At 40.5% G+C, this 21,052-nt stretch overlaps 1 protein-coding gene across 1 annotated transcript in view; it reads right to left on the bottom strand.

Annotated features, from left to right (window-relative positions):
• The window catches only part of TENM3 (teneurin transmembrane protein 3), a 316,061-nt gene that overhangs the window by 82,378 nt on the left and 212,631 nt on the right, over window positions 1-21,052 (bottom strand). Inside the window, exon 14 of the mRNA XM_036839025.1 lies at window positions 18,708-18,893. Coding sequence (XP_036694920.1) covers window positions 18,708-18,893 — 186 coding nt within the window. The remainder of the gene's footprint in view (window positions 1-18,707; window positions 18,894-21,052) is intronic.

Here is a 21,052-nt window from a genome sequence, read left to right on the forward strand (position 1 = left end):
AAGCAAATGACGAGTACTGTATCCTCTTCACACACTCCCCTCTAGGTGCTTCTTTTTAAAGAGAATTCTTTCTCTTTTCAAGGACCCTGTTTACCATACTTCCCCCCTTTACTTCTGGGGAAGATGGGTGGGGTGATGAACACAAATTGACTTTACTCTTGTCTGTACGGCTTAGTAAAGGACGTGGATTCTACAGGCCCCTAGAAGGAGCTTGCTCAGTTAGTCTTCTTGTACCATTTTTCATTCCCGACGTGGAGAGTGGGGAGGAACAGCATAGCATCTCTTTGGAAATTCTACCTACATGCTGTTGCCTCATCTGCTTATCTATCAAAATTATGGGCAGCCCTGCTCCATTTCCTCTAGTTAACTGATTCCTCCTGTTTTTCCCCCTGAATACGTCTCATGGATGAAGTCTAGGACTATAAACACCAGGGTAAATGTAAAAGGAGAGGAGAAAAAAATCCAGAACTAGCCGTGATCAATTCATTTCAGTTAAGAGATTCCAGGAAAACACAAGGCTTTAACAACGTATAGACATATGTGACTTAACGTGTAAATCTTCCGCATTAGAAATGCAAACTCTGTGGCCACGCTAACCACTGTATTCCCATCTCCTGGCTCATAAGGAATTCTTAATACCTGCTGAAGAAAATGACGAAATGTCCTTATTACGGTGCTCCTACGGAAGCGGAGCAGGCCCTAAGGTCCTTGTCCCCAGGTCCTCAGCCTGCCTTCTGTCTGTGGAAACACTTTAGCCAAAAAGTAAGTTTAATCAGAGAAGCGAGAAAATGCAGAAACAGAGGAAAACAGTCGAGGAGACCAAACAATCAGAGTTTGGTCATTCAGCACAGTCAAGGACCTTCAGCTCCTCCTCAAGGGCTACAGGTCACGTTCTGAGCCGTGTCCCGTGAGCTCTTGTAGATACTGACACCCTCCACGAGGCGGAGGAGGACGGCTGCGTGGTGACCACATTGAAGCCACGACATAAGCTGCCCCACTTCACACAGTTCCGAGAACGGGCCTCAAAGCAATGGGAACAGACCCCGGAACTAAAGATAAACCGTACTTAAAACAACCAAGGTGACGCTGATCAGACCATCACGTTCCTGATTTCAAGACGACGGTCAGAACTGCCTACGCTGCCCTGCGCCCGCCCTCCGCCTGTGCACCCCTGAAACTCCCCTTTAAAAGCCCCTGTGCCCTGAGCAGCCGTCGGGCGTTGGTTCTCGGACAGGTGTCCACCCTCTGCCCCGGTTGCCGGCCTCCGAAATAAAGCAACCTTTCCTTTCCTACCAACACTTGTCTCAGGAACTGGCTTTCGAGCAGCGAGCAGCTGGGCCTGAGTTCGGTAACACTATGTCCTACACGTGTGTGCAGCTTTCGAAGAAATTCTGTGAATAATAGAGAGGCTACCTTTTGGGAAAGAAGCATATGTGAGCAATACCTCATTTACAATATCCTTCCCCTCTCCTTCACCCATCTGTTCCTCTCCCCTTGCCCAATCGATCTATCCTAATTATATACAGCGGTATTAACAATCACTAGCATTTACTGGCTGTTACTATGTGCTGAAAACTATGCTAAGCATTTTATATGAACTGGCTCATTTAATTTTCACCACTCTATGGGGTAATAGGTACTTTTATTATCTTCCCTACTTCACAAATGAAGAAACTTGAGGCACAGGAAATTAAATAACTTCCTCAAGATCAAAATGCTAGCAAGTGGCCAAAATTCCAACCAGGTGGTCTGAGACCAAAGTCCATACACTCAATAAACAAGCTCTGTATACAACTCAGCAGAAGCCGAACTGTGTACCTGGGTAAGATAGACGAGAAACATACCTGTTTTTGGATTGGTCAATGAATTTACTTGAATGAGAAAATAAGACAAAAAAATGCGGAAATCCTTATTTCAACACTGACAATTAAAGGGAGAAACTGGGAAGTAAGATTAAAATCCAAACAACTTGAAGTATTAATCTGTGGACACAGCCTCATAAAGGAGGGTACTTTATGTAGTTAAGAAACCTTTACAATGAGAACTGCTGTGACTTGTTCTAAAAATCCCAAGTTTGGAAAACCGATCAGCAGGATATTAAAACTGAGGGATAAAACCAGGAAAAATTAAAACAAGTGAGTTTGAAAAATCAAAGACCAGAATCATTTCAGTTGATGTCTGTTGTATAAGAAATATTTGCTGAGTGATAGTTCCAAAGAAGGCTGCTCCTTTAAAAAAGAGGTCAGAGGAGTATATGTGCCTGTCTGGGGGAGGAACTGGGGTATTTGGAGGTCTTCACGGAATAAGGTTAGTTCCAACTTCGCTTTCCTTTCACTGTCAAACCGATTCTTCAAAACACAGAGAAGAAACAAAGGCACACCAAGTTGGTTATATCTACATTAGGCAGCTCACAAGGGAAAATATACCAACAGTCTGACTGTGTGTACACAGTTGCTGACGTGTGTAGTTGTGATCTATTCACACTGTTTCTGCTGTCAACAATGTGCTTGGTTGGAGAACATTAAATAGGACAGTATTTTCACTGGGCTATTGAATTCACTCCTGGGGATATCCTAGACACAGGCAAAGAACACAGAATCTAGAATGCTAGAAATATTTCTCAGTTTAATTACTGCACAAAGATCTTAGGGGCCCATCTCCGAAAGAGGATAATTCAAACAGATGAGTCCATAATAAAATACAGACATATCCTTCACCACGGTGAACACTGCAAAGTCCTCAGGGTCGAGGACAAGTTTTTATTTAGCATTGTGTGTCTCGTAATACTTTATAATACAGACTTAAAAAATGATTCACGTTAGTATCTCGTTAAAGTTATAAGTAGGTATCTTAGATTATTCATGTACCAATTTCTGTAGGATGACAGAAAAGCTATATAGTCTGCAAATAAGTACATATTAAATCCATTTATTCCAATCAGCAACTGTTTAAATCAGTGTGCTAGCCGCATACCCATTGATTTGATGTTCCTTAACTGATATGCACTGTACCGTTTTATTACTGATTACCCTGTCATAAAGCATTATGACACCAACATAATTTTAAACCCTGTAAAACAATTTACTCAGGCCGCTTAAAAATATGTCCTCTCTCACCACAGAATTCTCATTCTTAGATAAAACATTGCAAATGTTTTATCCTATTTAGGGGGGTCAATTAATTTGAAATATAACAACTAGCAAGTGAGTTTTAACAACTAGGTTGTGCCAGTAAAGAAAAACGGTGTATGTGTGCGCGTATGTGTGTATGTGTGTGTGTGTGTGTGAGCACACGCGTGTGTGCACATGTGTTTGAAAGAGCTTTTGCTCCCCTAAAACTGGCAGCACATTTTTGAAAACCTGCTTCAAATAAATTGTTTTTGAAAGTTTGCACATTTTATCCTTTTACTAGATTGGAAATTTGGTGAAAAAATTATCTGTACAATACATTGCTTCTTGCATGCACCTACCCAAGCAAAATACCATACTTCAGTTTGGAACACTATTTATGCCAAGACATTCCAAAAGAGTGAAATAATATTTTTCCTCATTTAAGTCTGCCCAGAAAAAAAATCTGGATTCTATGGAAAAGGTGCTTTGAGATAAACACACTTTTTCAAGTCAGCACTGCTAAAGAAGTGCCAGGATAAGCTGCGGAACTTTGTACAGACAACTGGGAGAATAATATTTGGTATTTTCTTTCAGTTTAGAATTTCATGCCTTGCTGTAGATGACATCTACATAACAGAAGTAACAGTGTAGCAGGCAGAATGCAGACAGCAGGCTCACTGACGCTGGCGTGCACACAGCCTACGAAAGCGGTGACTACTGTTTGGCGTGTGATACATGATTTTTGCGGTAGTCTTTGCACATGGTGTAATTTCATTTACTGGACCATACACGTAAACATGGAGTGACACAGGTCTCTTTCAGATTTTTACTTGTTTGAGTTCAGTGAATGACATAAGCAAAACCACATTATCTTATGATTGCCCAAATTAAAAAAAAAAATCAGGTATATTTTAGTACCCTGATTTGGGAACTAAGCTATCAGAGACAGTTCTTCACATCAATAAATGAAAATCAGAACACAAATATATTTTACACTAAACAAATATTTGGATCTTAAACATTCTGGTACAGTGAACTTGGTTATTGCAATTACCAAAGTGGTGTCTGCATAGTACGAACAAGTCTTGTGGCAGAAAACCATGAAAACGATCTATTTGGTCAATATCAAAGAGTGTAATTTCTTGTCTACCATCATTACTTTTGTCTATTCATAACATTTAACATTTAAGAAAACTTATAGAATAAAGTGTAAATAAGTATGTAAAATATACTAGGTCTTTCCGTTGTCAATTTTTAAAAACTTTACCAGGAAAAATAATAAAGTTGAACAATCTGTTTAACTTACTGAAGATAAAACTGTAATTTATTTGGAGAAAATTGTAGGTAGATGGCTCTTTTCAAAGGTGATTTACAGAGAGTATTTTTTCTTTATTTGCAGGTGTGAGAGAGTGTGCATAGATGTTTACCACTTGTATCCTGGGTATTAAACTTTTCTGAGCCTTTTTTCATGAGCCGATGCTGGTTACACAAGTCATCTACTCACTTTGTATGAGTGCTTTTCAGTGGTCAATGTCTATACATGGTATTCAGTCTACTAAAAAACTGGAAATAAATTTAACTTTTAAAAGGAAGTGTGGAGTTTTCAATAAGTAGTTTACAACTTTCTTAAATCCTCTACAGGACAAATTGATTTTCTCTGAACTGATTTTTTGTTGCTGCAATTGTTATTCTTATTTTGGCAAGCTATGGACCCTGTTATCAGCTATAATTCAAATTTTCCTGAATAAAAAAGTGACATTTTATTATTGATATATCGCTGACATGGTTATTACTGCATCTGTTTCTATGACAATTCAATCTTATGTGACAGGTATGTAGATATTATCTTTATCACAGAACAAAATTTAATTTTCACCTATTCTACTATATACATACATGCTAAAACAATTAAACAGTAATTTAGGAGGCAGCATAGTCTAGTGCTTAAGAGGAGGGGCTTGGGAACGGTTCATGTGGATATGCGTTCTGGTTCTGTTACTTACTAGCTGTGCATCCACAGAAAAGTTATAGAACCTCTCTGAGCCTGAGTTCTGTCAATGGAGATTTTAATAGCTTCCACTTGATAAGGTTGTTGTGAAAATTAAGTAAGATAATATATGCAGAGAACTTTGTATTGTGCCTTAGCACATAGTAAACACTTAAATAACAGGTACTATTAATTAATCTTTTTAATAAAGACAGTTTAAAAAGGACAAAATCATGAAGTAACTGGTATCTTTTAAGAGACTATGAAGAAAGAAAGAAATCTGACTTTAAGCAAAGCATCTCCGGGCTGCCAATGATCTGTTTTCATAAGCCATGAGGTCCACTCTGTCCCAGTGATGCCAGGATAGGTAGGCCCCCTCATGCTCCACCGCCTTAAGATACACTCCCTTTGATGGGACCATTCTTCATATGAACGGGCTAGATCCCAAAGTGGAGACAACTCCACTTTTGTGTCAGGAAGTTTTCTTATTCTTTGTCTCACATAAACCCTGTGCTGGTATAGATGCACAGTTCCTAATCAAAATGTGATTCAGTTTTTTAGAATAAAGAGCACATCACAACTTGTCCTTATATATTTTGTGTTCCCTCATTAGTGATTTGATTCGAGCAACGTAAATTAATATTTTTTAAAGGGCTATGTAAATCTTCGTATAATCTGCTCATAAATTCGGAAATACAAGTCACTTTTACAGTAACTACTTGGAAACTAAGACATTTAAATATCTTATTTTACATGCATATCACGATCCTTATAGTGCAATTTTGCTGAAAATTTTTCATTCTGTTTTTCATTATGGAATGTATTGAGCAGACTTAACAGAATATATATTGCTAGCTTTTGCAGCAGAATGATGTGAGTTTGTGTGTCACCATTCCTACATACAGGAGGAAACCCACCCTCATTTGGCTGAGAAAAATGTTTCCAGTAGCTTGTGGGTGCCTTGCTGGTACGTGCAACCATAATCGCCCATCTAGGCTTTTACTATGGGGCTTGTACCTACACTGGTCACAGATCAGAGAATAATGCTTTTGGGGGCAGGAAAGAGTTAGGGTGTGTGCAGTAACCACATAGATGGTTTTCTCTTTTTTTTTTATGACAGTTCTATGGTGATCTTTTCCCTCTGCATACACCAGTGTATTGGGAGTGGGTTTCTCACACGCATAATCATCACTACTGGGGACTCATCTTAAAAGCCAAGAGTTGAAGTGTCTGTGAAAAGCATTATTTTACACTTCACTGTTCATGTCGGGTCTAACTGATGAATACCTAACACCATTAATTCACAATTAGATCACTTATGTTTAACCGCACGCTTTCTGTGCATACATATATAAATGTTAATTTTGGATAGAATGATAATCATTCAGCACCATAACAATTAAACAGCTGTAACCTGTCTCATGTGTTAAGTGATGGAGCTGCGGGCAAGCTCCAGAAACAGATGGTCTTACCCACCCATGCTTAATGTTAAAGACTTTTTAAAAAAAGAGGTGTTGACAAATCAGAACAAGGAGGCATAGTTTTAATGCAAATCGGTCCATTTGCAATGGAGATTACACTAAAAACGAATTTGGTGTATAGGAAAAAAATTAAGCTCTGTTGTTAAAGGAAGACATTATATTCCATTTGGATCTAACAGATTCCCCACCAACATAATTATTTACTAATTTCATTCAACCAACAGGGTTTAATGGAAAGGCAGTTGGCAAAGTATTCATATTTATGGACCTCCTTTGACTGCTCCTTAATTTATCCAAGGCACATGTCTGTTAAACTCCAGAAATAATAGCCATATTAGAGGCAGCTGTTTTCCAGCTTCACTAAAGAGGCACTCAAAGAAGAGAGGGTCAATGAACCCATCATGGAGAAGAGTAACAGAAAAAAATCGGCTCTAGTCACACGGTAATCTGTGAAAATAATATGTTAAATATGAAAAGGGAGAAAGGCCATGGCTTTTGTACGGACTAACATGGTAACTTGTATTTTAAAAACAGGTAGGTGGAAAAGGAATGGTTTAAGATGAAAAGAGGCTCTTTTCAACTTGTCACATTCAAGAAATGACAGAGAGAAATTCTGCCACTGAAGAATACTAAGGTACCATTGCGGGAAGGAATAATCACATTCCTTAAAATTGTAGGCTTAATTCTTCCGCGCTTACATGAAACTAAATGCAAAGTTCTGATTTTTATTTACTCCATTAGGGTAATAAGGATCTCTGCAGATAGTGAACGTTACTTAAAATCTACATGAACACTTCACTAGCTGCCTGGTAGTCTATGGTTACCTGGCTTGCGTCTGGGGAAGAATGTGACATATTTATAATCTGGCCCTAGTCACGATCCTTCTCTTCCTAATGCTGTGAAATAGCTGCTAACATGTTATTTTGCACCTGGTTTCACTCCCAAACGCCTTGGACCTAAACTTCTCAATAAAAGGCTTCTGATGAACTTGGCAAGATTTAAAAGGAGCATCTTTCACCTTTATTTCTGGTTAAATTATACAATATATCCAGTCAATTGAGCTTTCAAACCTCCTCTATACTAGATTTGGTGGAAATTAAGGTCTTAGATGATTTTTAAAAGATGCAAATCAATGAGGTGTTCCAAATTGAAAAAGATACTCTAGTATATTAGTAAAGGAACACAATGGCAGGCTTTTAATAAAACAATACGATATAAATTTGACACATAACTGGCTTTTATTCTGATATCCTATCTCTTCATAAACTTTTTAAACTATGGCATATAACATTTTAATTCAAAGGAACAGATTCAAAAATTTCTTTTGTATAATAATTATAATTTATAAATTGTTTCCCTAAGACACAGAGCACTTACATAGTAACTTATTTTGAGAGACTTAAAAAAACTAGCTAGAAAACCACTAAATTCATGGTGGGAAATAAACACAAGATAGTAAGAAAGGAAGGAATCAGATTTATCAAGCCTAAAGAAACCAGGTATATTTCAATGACACCTAAATGATCATAAAACAATACAAATAATCAATATTTTCTTATACTGCTCCCATTAGAGAAAAATGACAGTAGATTTAACGTTCCATTTTTTTTTTTTTTTTCTGAACACATTGCCTCTAAAGCCAGTAGGCCTCACCGTCAGCTGAGTAGGAATAAGGTTAATTTACAGTAGCTCTTGGGACCCAAGTTACACCACAGGAAGCAGACTGGAGGGAAAATTTGTGCACAAACAACCACCACAGGATAGAATCCTTTATCACATGACCCTAAAGTATGTCAAGCATATTTCTTCTAAAGAACTCAAAACTCTCATCCTCATAGGCTATGTGTGAATCACCTAAATGGAAAGATCTACGTTAAATCCAGACATACCCACAAAACAATTACCTACATGCAGAACTGACTTCTGGGAGTCCTTAAAAAGTGTCCCTTTTCTAAAGTATAGAACACATGTAACATTTCCCAAAACAATGCAACTGTCACTGAAATTTACCTCTCAGTAGCACTCCTGCCATGTGAGAACACAGTCTCAACTTCAGGTTGCTGCCTCTCTTTTTAGTAAGGATAAATCACAGCATGAAGAACCGGACAGACAACAGTGGCACTCAAATACCTGACGTCAATAGCTAAAGGTGTTTAGGTACATTTACTCGCATTCTTAGGCGTAAAGAAACTGACGCCTAGGGAAATAAATCGTCAACACAATGAAAGAACATTTATCAGGACAGCTCTGGGGACTATGGATTTTACTGACGGTCACACAGCAAATAAGGTGCAAAAGTTATGTGAAGATTCTAATTCAAACTTTCCCCAGGATTTGTTTGACTTGAGAATGTAATTCTAATGAGGCTCTTGGGACATGATGGGACTTGTGCAGGCACAAATTAAGGGAGGAAAGGACGCTGCAAAGTTAAGGTTGCAAGGCACTTCCCAGAAAGACGAGTCAAAACTAATAACCACTCTGAAGCTTTAGAGGATATGGATTGTCAAAGTTAGTAGAGATTCAGAGTGATTCAAAAACTTGGACAGGGATTTCCCTAGTGGCGCAGTGGATAAGAATCCGCCTGCCAATGCAGGGGACATGGGTTCGATCCCTGGTCCGGGAAGATCCCACATGCCGAGGAACAACTAAGCCCGTGTGCCACAACTACTGAGCCTGCGCTCTAGAGCCCGCGAGCCACAACTACTGAGCCCACGAGCCACAACTACTGAAGCCTGCACGCCTCGAGCCTGTGCTCCACAACAAGAGAAGCCACCGCAATGAGAAGCTGCGCACTGCAACGAAGAGTAGCCCCCGCTCGCTGCAACTAGAGAAAGCCCACGCGCAGCAACGAAGACCCAACGCAGCCAAAAATAAATAAATATATAAAAAACAAAAAAACTTGGACATACTGTATTATGGCTTAATATATGATGGAAACAGTCAAACTTACTAAAGTTTCAAATTTAGGCCAGTGGATTTGTTTTTTGTTGGTTGATTCCTCTCTCAAAGGTTACTGAACACTGAGTGAAATGACTACTTTACCTTTAAGTGCAGATCTGCCATTGTTGGCAATGCGGGGCTGCAGCTAATGGAACCCACCGGTTTCATGTCCTTTGATGCTGAAATTGGTACATGTAAAGAAAAACAAACTAACACAAGCGCAGCCTGGGCGCAGGCTCAGTAGTTGTGGCGCACGGGCTTAGGTGCTCCGCGGCATGCGGGATCTTCGCAGACCAGGGCTTGAACCCGAGTGCCCTGCATTGGCAGGTGGATTCTTAACCACTGTGCCACCAGGGAAGTCCCAACACACCTCTCATTATCCAAACACTTCTTCATAAAAATGAAACTAAATGGAACATGGTGACATTGACTAGTGAAATAAACACTATCTGTGATTGTTTAAAAAACCCTGAAACCCTGTAGAGAGAGGGCTGACAACCTAACAAAATAAGGTCTCCATTACTCAGAAAGGCCAGAGAAACTAGTTGTGCATTTTCAGAAGAGAGGAGATTAAGCGACCTCGTTAAAAAAAATACCAATTCTGAGGGGATTACAGAGGAGAAAGCACTGTATATAAAACTGTTAACTGAATAAATCAGACTCAAAGGAAAAAAATAATATTGAGAGGCCCCAAATGGATGCAAATGTAATCTCAAAGGAAGAAATCGACATCTAAAAATCAGCCTGGTTTTCAGGACATCGGTGATTCTCAATGAGCTCTGAAGGGGGTCTTCCACAGTTCCCTTAGGAATCACTAGCCTCTCGGTCACATGAAATTACTTACAGTCACTGGGACTGCAGAGCAGGAAGGATCTTCAGAAGTTCTCCTTTTTTGCACACTTCATGGGAGGATTTTTAGCCTGTCTGGATTTTCACGGCCAACCAAGTCAGCTAAGGGGAATTTCCTCCCGCTCAACTCTATGCCTACTGCGTTTTGATGACCCACCTTCCACCCCGTATGACAGATCACGAGGCATCTCTGTCCACACTAGTGTGGACTTAGTGTGTCGGGAAGTGGAAGGGAGAAGCTGTTCTTGGAACCAGCATGCACACCTGTTTTCCTGCTGGCTAATTCCGCTGCATTAGGATAAGACTCAGTAGGGAAGAACCAGCCACAGTAAACTTTTTTATTAATTTCAGTCCAAATACTCTAGCAACAGTAGCAATAAGTAACATCCCTACGGTGTTTGCTTTGTGCCAGCTAGTGTTCCAAGTGCCCTTCTACATGTTTTAGGTCATCAACCCTCTCATCAACTCTAGGAGGTAGGTACTATTTTCATTCCCACTTTGGAGATGGGCAAACTGAGGCACTGAGAGTTTAAGTGATTTTCCCCAAATCACACAGCTGTCAAGTAATAGAGTTTGGAACACAGGCAGATCCAGCTTCTGTGGGGTCTGAAATTATACAAATTGGGGGGCTCTCTTTAAGAAAAAGAATCCCAAATTATAAATATGAAATTAGGTACAAATTGAGTCATTATTTAGAATGAGACAAGAAATCACAATAAATTATAGTTTTTAAGCTGATAAACACCACAAACATCAGAAAAAAAATCGCATAACATTTTTTATTATTAAGTGCCTGACATTTCCCTAATAAACACTTTTTTTCTATAATTTTTGGGCTACATTTACTTTGCCTCCTTGTAAAACAATGGTTTTATAATATTTTTTATAGAGAGAATAGACAGATAATTCAGTCTTTTCTCAATGTGATTGTTTAATATGGTTTTCATTATTGATAATTTAGAAAGGCTTCAAAATTTGTTATTAGTAATGTTATGCAAATTTTGGGCATTATTGCCAAATTTGGGAAGACTTTATGGTGTAATAAACTAGGCTTAAATACTCTGTGAATTGGTGACATTCATTAGCCACTTTGTTGTGATGGCATCCTAGAATATTACGAGTTTGATAACATCTTCGTCAATATCAGTATTTCATGTCATATAAGCCCTGAATCTTTTCCTGGTATGTTCATATGATTCTGTGGTACACCGGGATGCGTAATGCACGTGACTTCACACACTGATGAACTCAATTTTGCAGTACTGCTATAGGTTCATGCCTTAAAGATACAAGAATTCTGATAAATTCCTCAAAAAAGAAATAATCATCAAAAGAGAAAATTAGGGCAGGTTTATAACTGTGTAAGTTCCATCATCAAATATATTGCTGACGAGAGAAAACTCCCATTTGGATTGGGCATTTTACAACATATCTGACGGCAGGAAGAATTTTCCAGAGACGGGCTTCAGTTTCCATACGTTTCAAACCTTATTTCCGCTCCACTGCCTATTTTCCTCTGGTGCGGGGCTCCATAGGACAAATTCATATCTTCCTATCATCTCTGACCCTGTACTTTGACGTTCACTAGGTGAGTCAGTGGGTGGCAGGAATATCCCCGGACGGCTAGCACTAAACAATCACAGATGGCAATGATTTCACACCTCACAAATACATCCAATTAAATGGAAACTAAACGCATCCCCAGGGGAAATTCTCCTTAGCCGAATACTCAAAGTGCCTACAGCCACTGCAATGCCACCCTACACAAGGAAAAGTGTGAGGGAGAGAAGTTGGGAGTGGAAAGAGACCAAGGTCCTAAATGATTTGCAACATATGACCATATAAATCCATGGTCCCCTTGTAAGATCCTAGAAGGGGCCTGTGCAAGTGAGGGGCCCTGATGCTTAAGCTTCACCAGTTTCACAGTAAATATGTTAACGGCGCCATCAGCGACCCAGACAGGTGGCACTAGAGACCCCTTTCTTAACTACTGTTAATACACGACGCTGACAGGTGTGAAGCCAAATGCCTCCTATAGCTATCATTTGTGGGTGTAATGTGGTACCCTATAAGCACTTGTTAAGGGGGGAATCATAAAGTTTAAAATGGAAGAAGATAGCTTTAGAATTTCCATATTCTATATTATTATGAATATGATTCCCAATTTGAGAGCATTACAAAAGTCACAACGAGTATCGATCTTGTAATCTCTGAAGTATATTATCAGAGAGGTCTTTTTTTTCAAAAATGTCACCTACTGTTTAATTTAACCGCTAAAATACTATTCTTTCACCATTATCCTGAGATAAGAATTAGAACACCAAGTCTAAGCCATATCCACACTGGCGCAGTTCTGCTCTCTTTTTTACGCCCATACTGTTTAACTGCTGACTTCCCCAGCTGTGTGTATTTCATTTTCAATTTCTCATCTCCAGCACCCCTAAGCCCAGAGCAACCGTGGTGGTTTTTATTAGAGGTGTGCTGAGTACTATACGTTGAACTTTTGTCTGAACAAACAAAGCATGTCTTCGTGATTATTAATGATCTTGTTTCCCAATGTGCTAAAGAATTAGAATACAAACAAACAGCCAGTCTTTTGTAGCTTAAAGGAATAAGGATTTCCCCTAGGCCAAATTTCCATTTGAATTGCCTGAAAGTACAGGAAAATCAATGTAGCTCAATAAACGACTCTGTTTGAGACATAACTAGAAGAAAAATATCACAATAGACTCCGCCTGTCTTTCATCACCGTGATTTTAAAACCGCCATCCCAAACATATTAACCTCTTGTTAAGCCATAGTCAGTGTGAGACTAGGTCACACTTTATAACAATGAGATGGAAATTACATTAACTCCTTAAAGCAAATTCGTTGATTAGCCATTTTGTTTTACCTTTTTTTTTTTTTTTTTAAATTTCAGCACCCAAAACGTTGTCTGGGTTACAGTTTGACTCATGTATACTCAACAACAAAATAAAAACTCTAGTGAACACTGCTAGGCACTTTAATAAGTGATTTACATTCTGGCATTTCACTTGATCCTAACAGCTCTGAGGTACATAATATTTACCTATGAGAAAACACTCAGGGAGGTTAAATGACTTGCACACGGTCATACACCAAGTAAACGACGTCGCAAAGATTCAAATTCCAAAAGCTCTTAGACATGAGATACTCTGCTTCAAAATCTCATACGATAGGTATGATTATAGCCACTTTACACTGGAGAAAAAAAAAAACACCTGAGACTAAGAACAGTTAAGATAGACCTTCTAAGTGAATAAATCATAGAACTGGTTGGTCGTAAATAAATATCTTTTTTAAAATTCCAAAGCCCATGCTTTTTCTTATTATGTTACACTGACTTTCATGAAGAAGTAGTATTCAATTATCACAGGTGAGATGATCAATAGTTGCTTAATGGATAAAAAAATGCATAAATTAAATGAAATGTAACTGAGGCACACAAATGCCACAGGAAAAATAAAAATGGAAGTTAAATGAAACTGAGAATAAAAAGGGAACCCCATGCTTAAATCTAGTAATTTTTCAATTAAGCAGAAATTATCAATACATTCTCAAATATCAAGAGTCCTCAAGGGGTCATTGGATTAGGACACGGCTCAAGAGGATGCAAAGTTAAAAACACTCCTCTCCTAAAAACATTCCTCTAACTCACAAAAAGGAAAAAACAAAAAACAAAAAAACCCAACTCCCAATGTTTCACACCTAAATAATGATATTGCTAATACTTATTGGAATGGAGATTTGAAAATTTCTTTTCTTTGGGATCTTGTTCCAGGATTTAAATATGTTTCCAACCTAAGGTTCTTCATTATGTCCAACCAACTTTTAAACAACTGAAGCCCCTTTTCTCCATTTGTGTCTGTGGGGAAACGGGAAATGCTGGTCAGCCTCCAGAAGAGGATTCGCCATCCACAGACGGAGATCTGAGCCTTCCTCACCTTTGTAACAACCCTCCACGTAGGTAACAAGCAGCTGCTATTCAATCTCCCTCTTCCCCACCCTTGAGGTCACCGTCTCATCTACAGCCTCCCCTGCTCTCCAATACAAGTAGATGCTTGTAGGGGCAACTTTTCTCCAGCAGTTGCTAAAAAGAATATTTCCTGGAGAAGGTACAGGTTAATAATACTCAAAATTTGGTACTTAGGATTTATCATTGCCCAGGATATTTAGTTAGCGTTGCACTTTTACGGATTCTGCCTCCAAACATGAGCTCCGTAGAGGCTGGCGTGATATTTATGTTGCTTCTGTGCCCCATTAATTCCAACCACAGGCCAATCAGATAACTGGCCCCTCTCTTCCTAAGCAAGAAGAAAAGAGAGAGCCAAACCAACTGAGTTGCCTTTGCGTGTTTACAGATTCCGGTTCCAGTTAAATACACTACAAATGGTGAGCTTACTGAATTAGGCCACGTATCTCCCAGTTCAGAGATCAGACCTTGAACCACCACAGCTCCCACAGTACAGAACTGTTTAAGCTTTTCCATACAGAAATGCCACAATAACATTCTAATTATGTCAACTATTATTTAGAAACCACTTACTTATATTTAATATTTTTAAACTAGCTTCTGGATCCTCTAAATGTTCTTAAGTCTTTCCGATCTTATGAAAAACAAAGACAGGAGCATGAGTATGACAATCATTTGGCCAATTACAGAACGTTCGCTTACGAAGGATGACGTTATGCTAGTTGAACACCTATACCAGTGCTGTTAGTACTAAACCTGCCAGTAATCATCGCTGGTGCTCATGTGATGCGGTTCAATCACGAGCACCTACACCAGTGCTGTTAGTACTAAACCTGCCAGTAATCATCGCTGGTGCTCATGTGATGCGGTTCAATCACGTAACTTCTCTTTATTTACGAAAGGGTCCAACAATCGTAAGTGGGTTTTGGGGAGGAAGGGAGAAATATTCATTTTAATCATAGTATAGCTAAAGGTGGATTTCCCTTTGTTTCATTTTCTTATCTGCATACATCACTAGTCAAAGTCTAACTCAAGAAGAAAGAAGGACTTGGGACAACAAACCTGAGGACGAATATGCCGAATTCGCTGAATACATGATTCATAAGGAGAGGAAAGTATAAACACGCTAATAAAAATATCAGGATGGAATCCCTTCAGGGAGGTGGGTGCTCAGTGAATACTCTAAACTCATAACCTATTTTACTCTCAAAATGCCTATGGTTTTATGAAAGCATGAAAACTTTATGAAGACAGTAAGATGACTAATGAAGAATATTCTTTGCTTTCTATTGGGAACTCTTGTTTGCTTCTAACTGTTTAATTTCTCCTCCATCTCTCTTTCAATTAACCTCCCTGTTTGTATTCAATGAGATGGCACATAATATGGAGAAAGGAAAAAAAATCTTGCTGATTTATGAGCATTCTTTCATAAAGTAAAAGCTCCTTTCAGCCAGATGCCTAACTGCTGACATGGAGAGGAAATGAACAGAAGAGTAACTCTCCTGAATGAGAAAACACACTGTAGTTTCCTGGGCTGTTTAATCAGTGGCTCACAAAGGCCTCCTTTTAAAGGACCCCTGAGACTTCACAGTGGACATACACACAGGTAGGAAGTAGACAGGGAAAGGCAACTGGATCTTTGTATGCAAAAATTTGGAATAACTACTTCTGAGAGTACAAAAGAGCAAAACAAGGACTTAAAGGTTCTCTACATCTTGTAAACGGTTCACTTCAAAGATTTATTTTTAAATGACACAGGTCCTTTACTTCCACGCTGTTACTCATACGGAGTATAAAAGCAACAAAATAAAATGAAACAACAGAAAACGGAATTATTAACAACCACAGCAAGACACGTTAAATTATAATAAAAGGACCTGCTACTAACAAAAATCCTGTTTGTTCCCAGACAACTGGAAAGTGGTTCAAGAACAGCCCTCCATGGGAAATTAACCATGTAATATTACCAAGGTCAATGAGGACACCCAGAGAATGATTTGTTTGGTGACTGCTGGTTGGCAAGTTAAAGCTGCTCGCGGATGACTTTACAGTACACCTCCTTGTTTGCCAAGCTATATACACAAGTGTGGGTTGTACTTCCCAGGGTACAAAGAGTCAAATATATAACATTTTCCCTCTAGCTAGAATCCGTTCACTTAGGAGGGGGGTGCTGGGGTCATGAACTACGATGGTGTATGTTTAGAGGCATGTTGTTCCTGCCCTGCCTCTCGTGTGCATGCACTCTGGGATTGCAGCATGATGCCCTTTGGCCACAGGGCTATCACATTGCTCTCTGCATGTCTGCAGAAAATACGCAAGTCGTGCCTGTCAACCGTTTTCTGCCTTACTGTAGCAGCTCCCAAGTGCGGCTCACGTGAACAACAGGCCGTCACTGCCCTGCGGCGCCTCCCTTAAAGAGTGGAGGAGGGGAAAGCCACATCCGAGTCAGGTGCTGGGGACGAACACTCCGCCAGCGCCTTGCACGTGCTCGTTTGCAGTTTACCCAGTAGGACTGCAGGCTCCCCAGGTGTTGGCAGCGGCTCACCTTCAACAGGTGACACCGCAGGTATGTTTCACAGGCAAGAGTGAACATAAAGGCCTGACCTTCAGGCGTCTGCAGGGCTGGCCCTCGGCCAGCATCTGGAAACGTGGACGGTCCCTATACTGACGAGGTTATTTCGCGCACCCGCAGCGCTAAACATCTGCTTTTCTTTGGAGAGCCTGGAATTTGGATGGCTGTGGCTGACAGAGCTACCTCGTTGAGCGGCCCCAATAAAAACCTTTCAGCTCTCAACCTCAAAGGGGCGCACTGCACATATGTTGCTGCATTTCCCTGCGGGAGAACGGGGCATGGTTCTTGTGACCTCTCCTGGTGGGAGAGAAGGAGCCTGGAAAACCTGGACGTGGATTCCTGCAGAAACCACCTGATGAGTCTTTCCCCTTTCTGGAAACGTCTATAGCCCTGGGCACGACTGTGCCGAGTCCTCTGAGCCCTTCCAGCGGATCACCACATGTCGGGGGTGGGGGGTGATAGTGGGACCCCTGAGACAGATGATTTGAAAAGAGCCTTCCTGGAAATTCTGCAGAGATACAGTTTGTGACAGCTTATAAAATGTAAGTGATTTCAATTTTGCTGCGGAAAAAAATCTTGGCTAACCAATGCGTTTTTTTTAAAAAAAGTGAAGTACATAAACTTAAGAGATGCATCGGAAGAAGAAATCCTTTACGATATCAAGACTCGACCAACAGCTTTATCAAATTTTACCCTACGGACATAAATGTGGAGAAACACCATTCCTCAAGTTATGAGATTTTTGTAGGACTGTGCCATTTCTAATTAATACTGTACCTGTTCACTGAAGTGAGGTAGCACTGTATTACTTACTTCTGTTGTACTTTCTTTAAATACACGCTTTCCTTTCAGTGACTCAAACGGTGAAAGCAAAGGCACTGAAGACCTTGAAAATATGGAACTAGTATGTATGTTCTGGGTGCTTTTGTATCCAGGCTAAATACCATTTATATGCTAAGACTTTGATCTTAAACACCTATTTGATGGTCTTATTTAACCAACAGATGTGCTAGAGCATCACTGTATATTAAGAAGTGTTAAGCATATAAATCTGTGGAGGAAAAACTAGATTGGTGCATTTTATTCTACTTTCTTCCTCATGGTGCTACAGGATAAAGTCATAAAAACTCCAACCTCCTTTCAGAGACTCAAATCGATGGACAGGGGCTAAGACGCGTGATTCTGGAATCTACAGGAGCCCCAAAGGCTACACACTGGGAATCTCTTTCTTAAAGTAAAAAATACTGCCGTTACACGGTGGCAATATGGAACACGACACAGGCATATTCAAGGAGAGCTGATCTGTAAGACATGAAGTCAGCCTCATGCGAGTCACTCTCGGCGGCCGTCCCCCCGCACCATGCATAGAACGTTCTTACACTTGATACTTGAGACAGCGGTTCTGAAAAGAACTGGGCTGCCTTGGGGACCTGAGACCCTTCTTTAGTGGTCACTCCTTCTGAAGACAAGAGAGGAAACGCTAACCGGGGTCGGGGCGGGGTGGGGGGGGGGGGAGGAGCTTTCCCGGGGCGAGAAGCAGCCCCGCAGGGAGCTCGCAGGTCCCACGCGGGGCGGGGCGGGGCGGGGCGCACGTGGGACGGGGCGGGGCGGGGCGCACGCGGGGCGGGACGCACGGGGGGGCGGGGCGCACGCGGGACGGGGCGGGGCGGGGCGCACGCGGGGCGGGGCGGGGCGGGGCGCACGCGGGGCGCACGCGGGGCGGGGCGGGGCGGGGCGGGGCGGGGCGGGGCGGGGCGCGGCGCGGCAGGCCTACCGATGGTGCAGTGCTCGCCGTTCCAGCCCTGGCTGCATTCGCACTTGCCGTCCCTGCAGGTGCCGTGCTCGGCGCAGCGCGGGTGGCAGGCTCTCTGAGTGCACGCTGGGCCCGTCCAGCCTTCTTCACAGCGGCAGGCGCCCCCCATGCAGACGCCGTGCGAGCCGCAGTCCGCGGAACAGATCTCTGGGGGGAGAAAGAGAGGAAGCCGGGCAGGAGAGGAGAGCAGCGGCGAGTGAGACGGGGAGCGAGGGAGAAGCGCTTCGTCTCGGCTCAGCGCGTGCCCAGGTGAAGAACAAAGTCGCTGAGCACACGTACGAAAGCATTTACCCACTAAGTAGGTGGCAGCATCGAGGGCCAGGAGCGATAGACGTAGTTTTTGCTTTCTTTGTTCCATTTTATATGCTGCCACGATTGGGCGTGAAATGCACATGATAGTTATGTTATACACAATTTTCTGTATTATATATGTGCTCACACACTCACGCTACTAACAAAACAGAATGATTCATAAGGACAGGAAACTACGTACGCACACATACCTGTTTCCAGGAGTATCTTTCGACAGCCGGGAACACAGGCACACATACATCAAATTGATATAAAATTTACGAAATATTTCAGTGTCTGTGTATGTCAGGTATCTAACAGGAGTTAGGTTTCACCCATAGAGCAAAAACTGAAAAGGGGTTATTTTTAATCCTATGGCTTAATTTTTTTAAATGTTCCGAAACTTCCACTGAAAAGAATCTATTATAAAAAAAGGGTAAAAAAAAAAAAAGAATCTACCTTAGTATGCACGTTAGCTTGCTCCTGACACAGAGACGTGCTGGTAAATAAAAGAAGCTGTTGTTTTTCCTATTAAGTATATTTGTACTGTTGACAGATAAAAGTTGCTAAGCAAAACAATAGTAGAAAACCGGTTTAATAATATATAGAACTGACGGCTCTGGCATTTGCAAAGCAAGGATTTTCAATTACTAGAATTACTGAAAAGGGCACAAGGGACCAAAGGACTTTAAGAACGGTAACAACAGGTTAAGTCGTTAAAATAGAATTCAGGCGTCTGAAATAATTTTTTTCTTAAAAAACTTTCTTAGAAGCTTTATATGACTAGAACCAATTGAGAGAGAGAGAGAGAGAGAGAGAGAGACAGAGAACTTTGAGGGGTATTTTATTTTTCACTCTTCATATATAAAGTTAAATAAAATGAACTTTTTTCTTAAGATTGGAAGACTATTGTTTAGTTTTGGTTTTCTTTCAACAGTAAAAACCTGAGATCGTTTCTGACAGACAAAACGACTACAGCTGAAGTTTAAAATTAAGAAACAGTCACTGTTTATGTAGTCACATGATCACATGTTCCCCATTCATTGACCAAATAAAACACTTCTCACACACTGGAATTCACAGGGCTGCAGACTTTTAGACACCACATCCAGGCTCAGTGAGAGTTGTAACATTTCTTATAAACAAGAGCCAGGACTTTGAACTGCAGGAGAGTGGTATGTGGTTTTTTTCATGCCACATTTTCTATCTCCTTTGAATTAAATTTTTGATTAAAAGATCCAAGATGGTTTGATTAACTTCAGAGGAACAGAATGTCACCTCAGCTCCAGAAGAGCGAGGTTTCTTTCTGAGGTTCCCTTTTTTATTCAATCGAATCAATTTTTCATTAGGGTGAAGGTGTTTATCAGCGTTTAGCACACTCGCTTTGAGCAAGGTGCGTCAATCTTTGTAATGAACTTATTAATTAGAGTTAATTTAATTGAAGTGGAATTGAAGGGCTAATTAATGGACAAACTGCTGCTGAAGAGAGAGGAAACCTCTGTTGCTTTCAAACCTATAAACTTTCTGATGGAAATAATTCATTTCTTCTCTTTCAGCAGCTTAACCAAATGTTTCTTCAGGTGTAAAATCTGCTCTCTTATTGAATTTAGATCTCTGAAGGTCATTTCCACAACAACAAAAGAGGCAGCTGGTAAAGTGTTTTGCTTTAGGATTCAATAGGTTAGCAATTCCAAATTCTACTGCAAGTAAACTTTTAAGTCACAAATGGAAATTAACAACGGTGTTTTTGTAAACTTTCTATGAGAACGTGCAGACAAATTGGAGGCACGTGAACCCAGATGTTTTCACAGGATGACTATATGCCTATTTGAGATCTTTAATAATTCTAAGTGAGTTTTCTGTCTTTTGGCAGCTAATAGCAAAGTTTAATGACGTTTTTTTCTGTGCTTAATTACCTTCTCCCAAAGAAGCATACTGTGTTCATTATTCAACTCTCTATATTGAGAGTTTAACATGTGTTAAGTGTGTATTTTGCGTTAGGGATTTAAAGATGA

This window comes from Balaenoptera musculus, chromosome 21, assembly GCF_009873245.2.
Source record: "Balaenoptera musculus isolate JJ_BM4_2016_0621 chromosome 21, mBalMus1.pri.v3, whole genome shotgun sequence".
Classification (NCBI taxonomy): domain Eukaryota; kingdom Metazoa; phylum Chordata; class Mammalia; order Artiodactyla; family Balaenopteridae; genus Balaenoptera; species Balaenoptera musculus.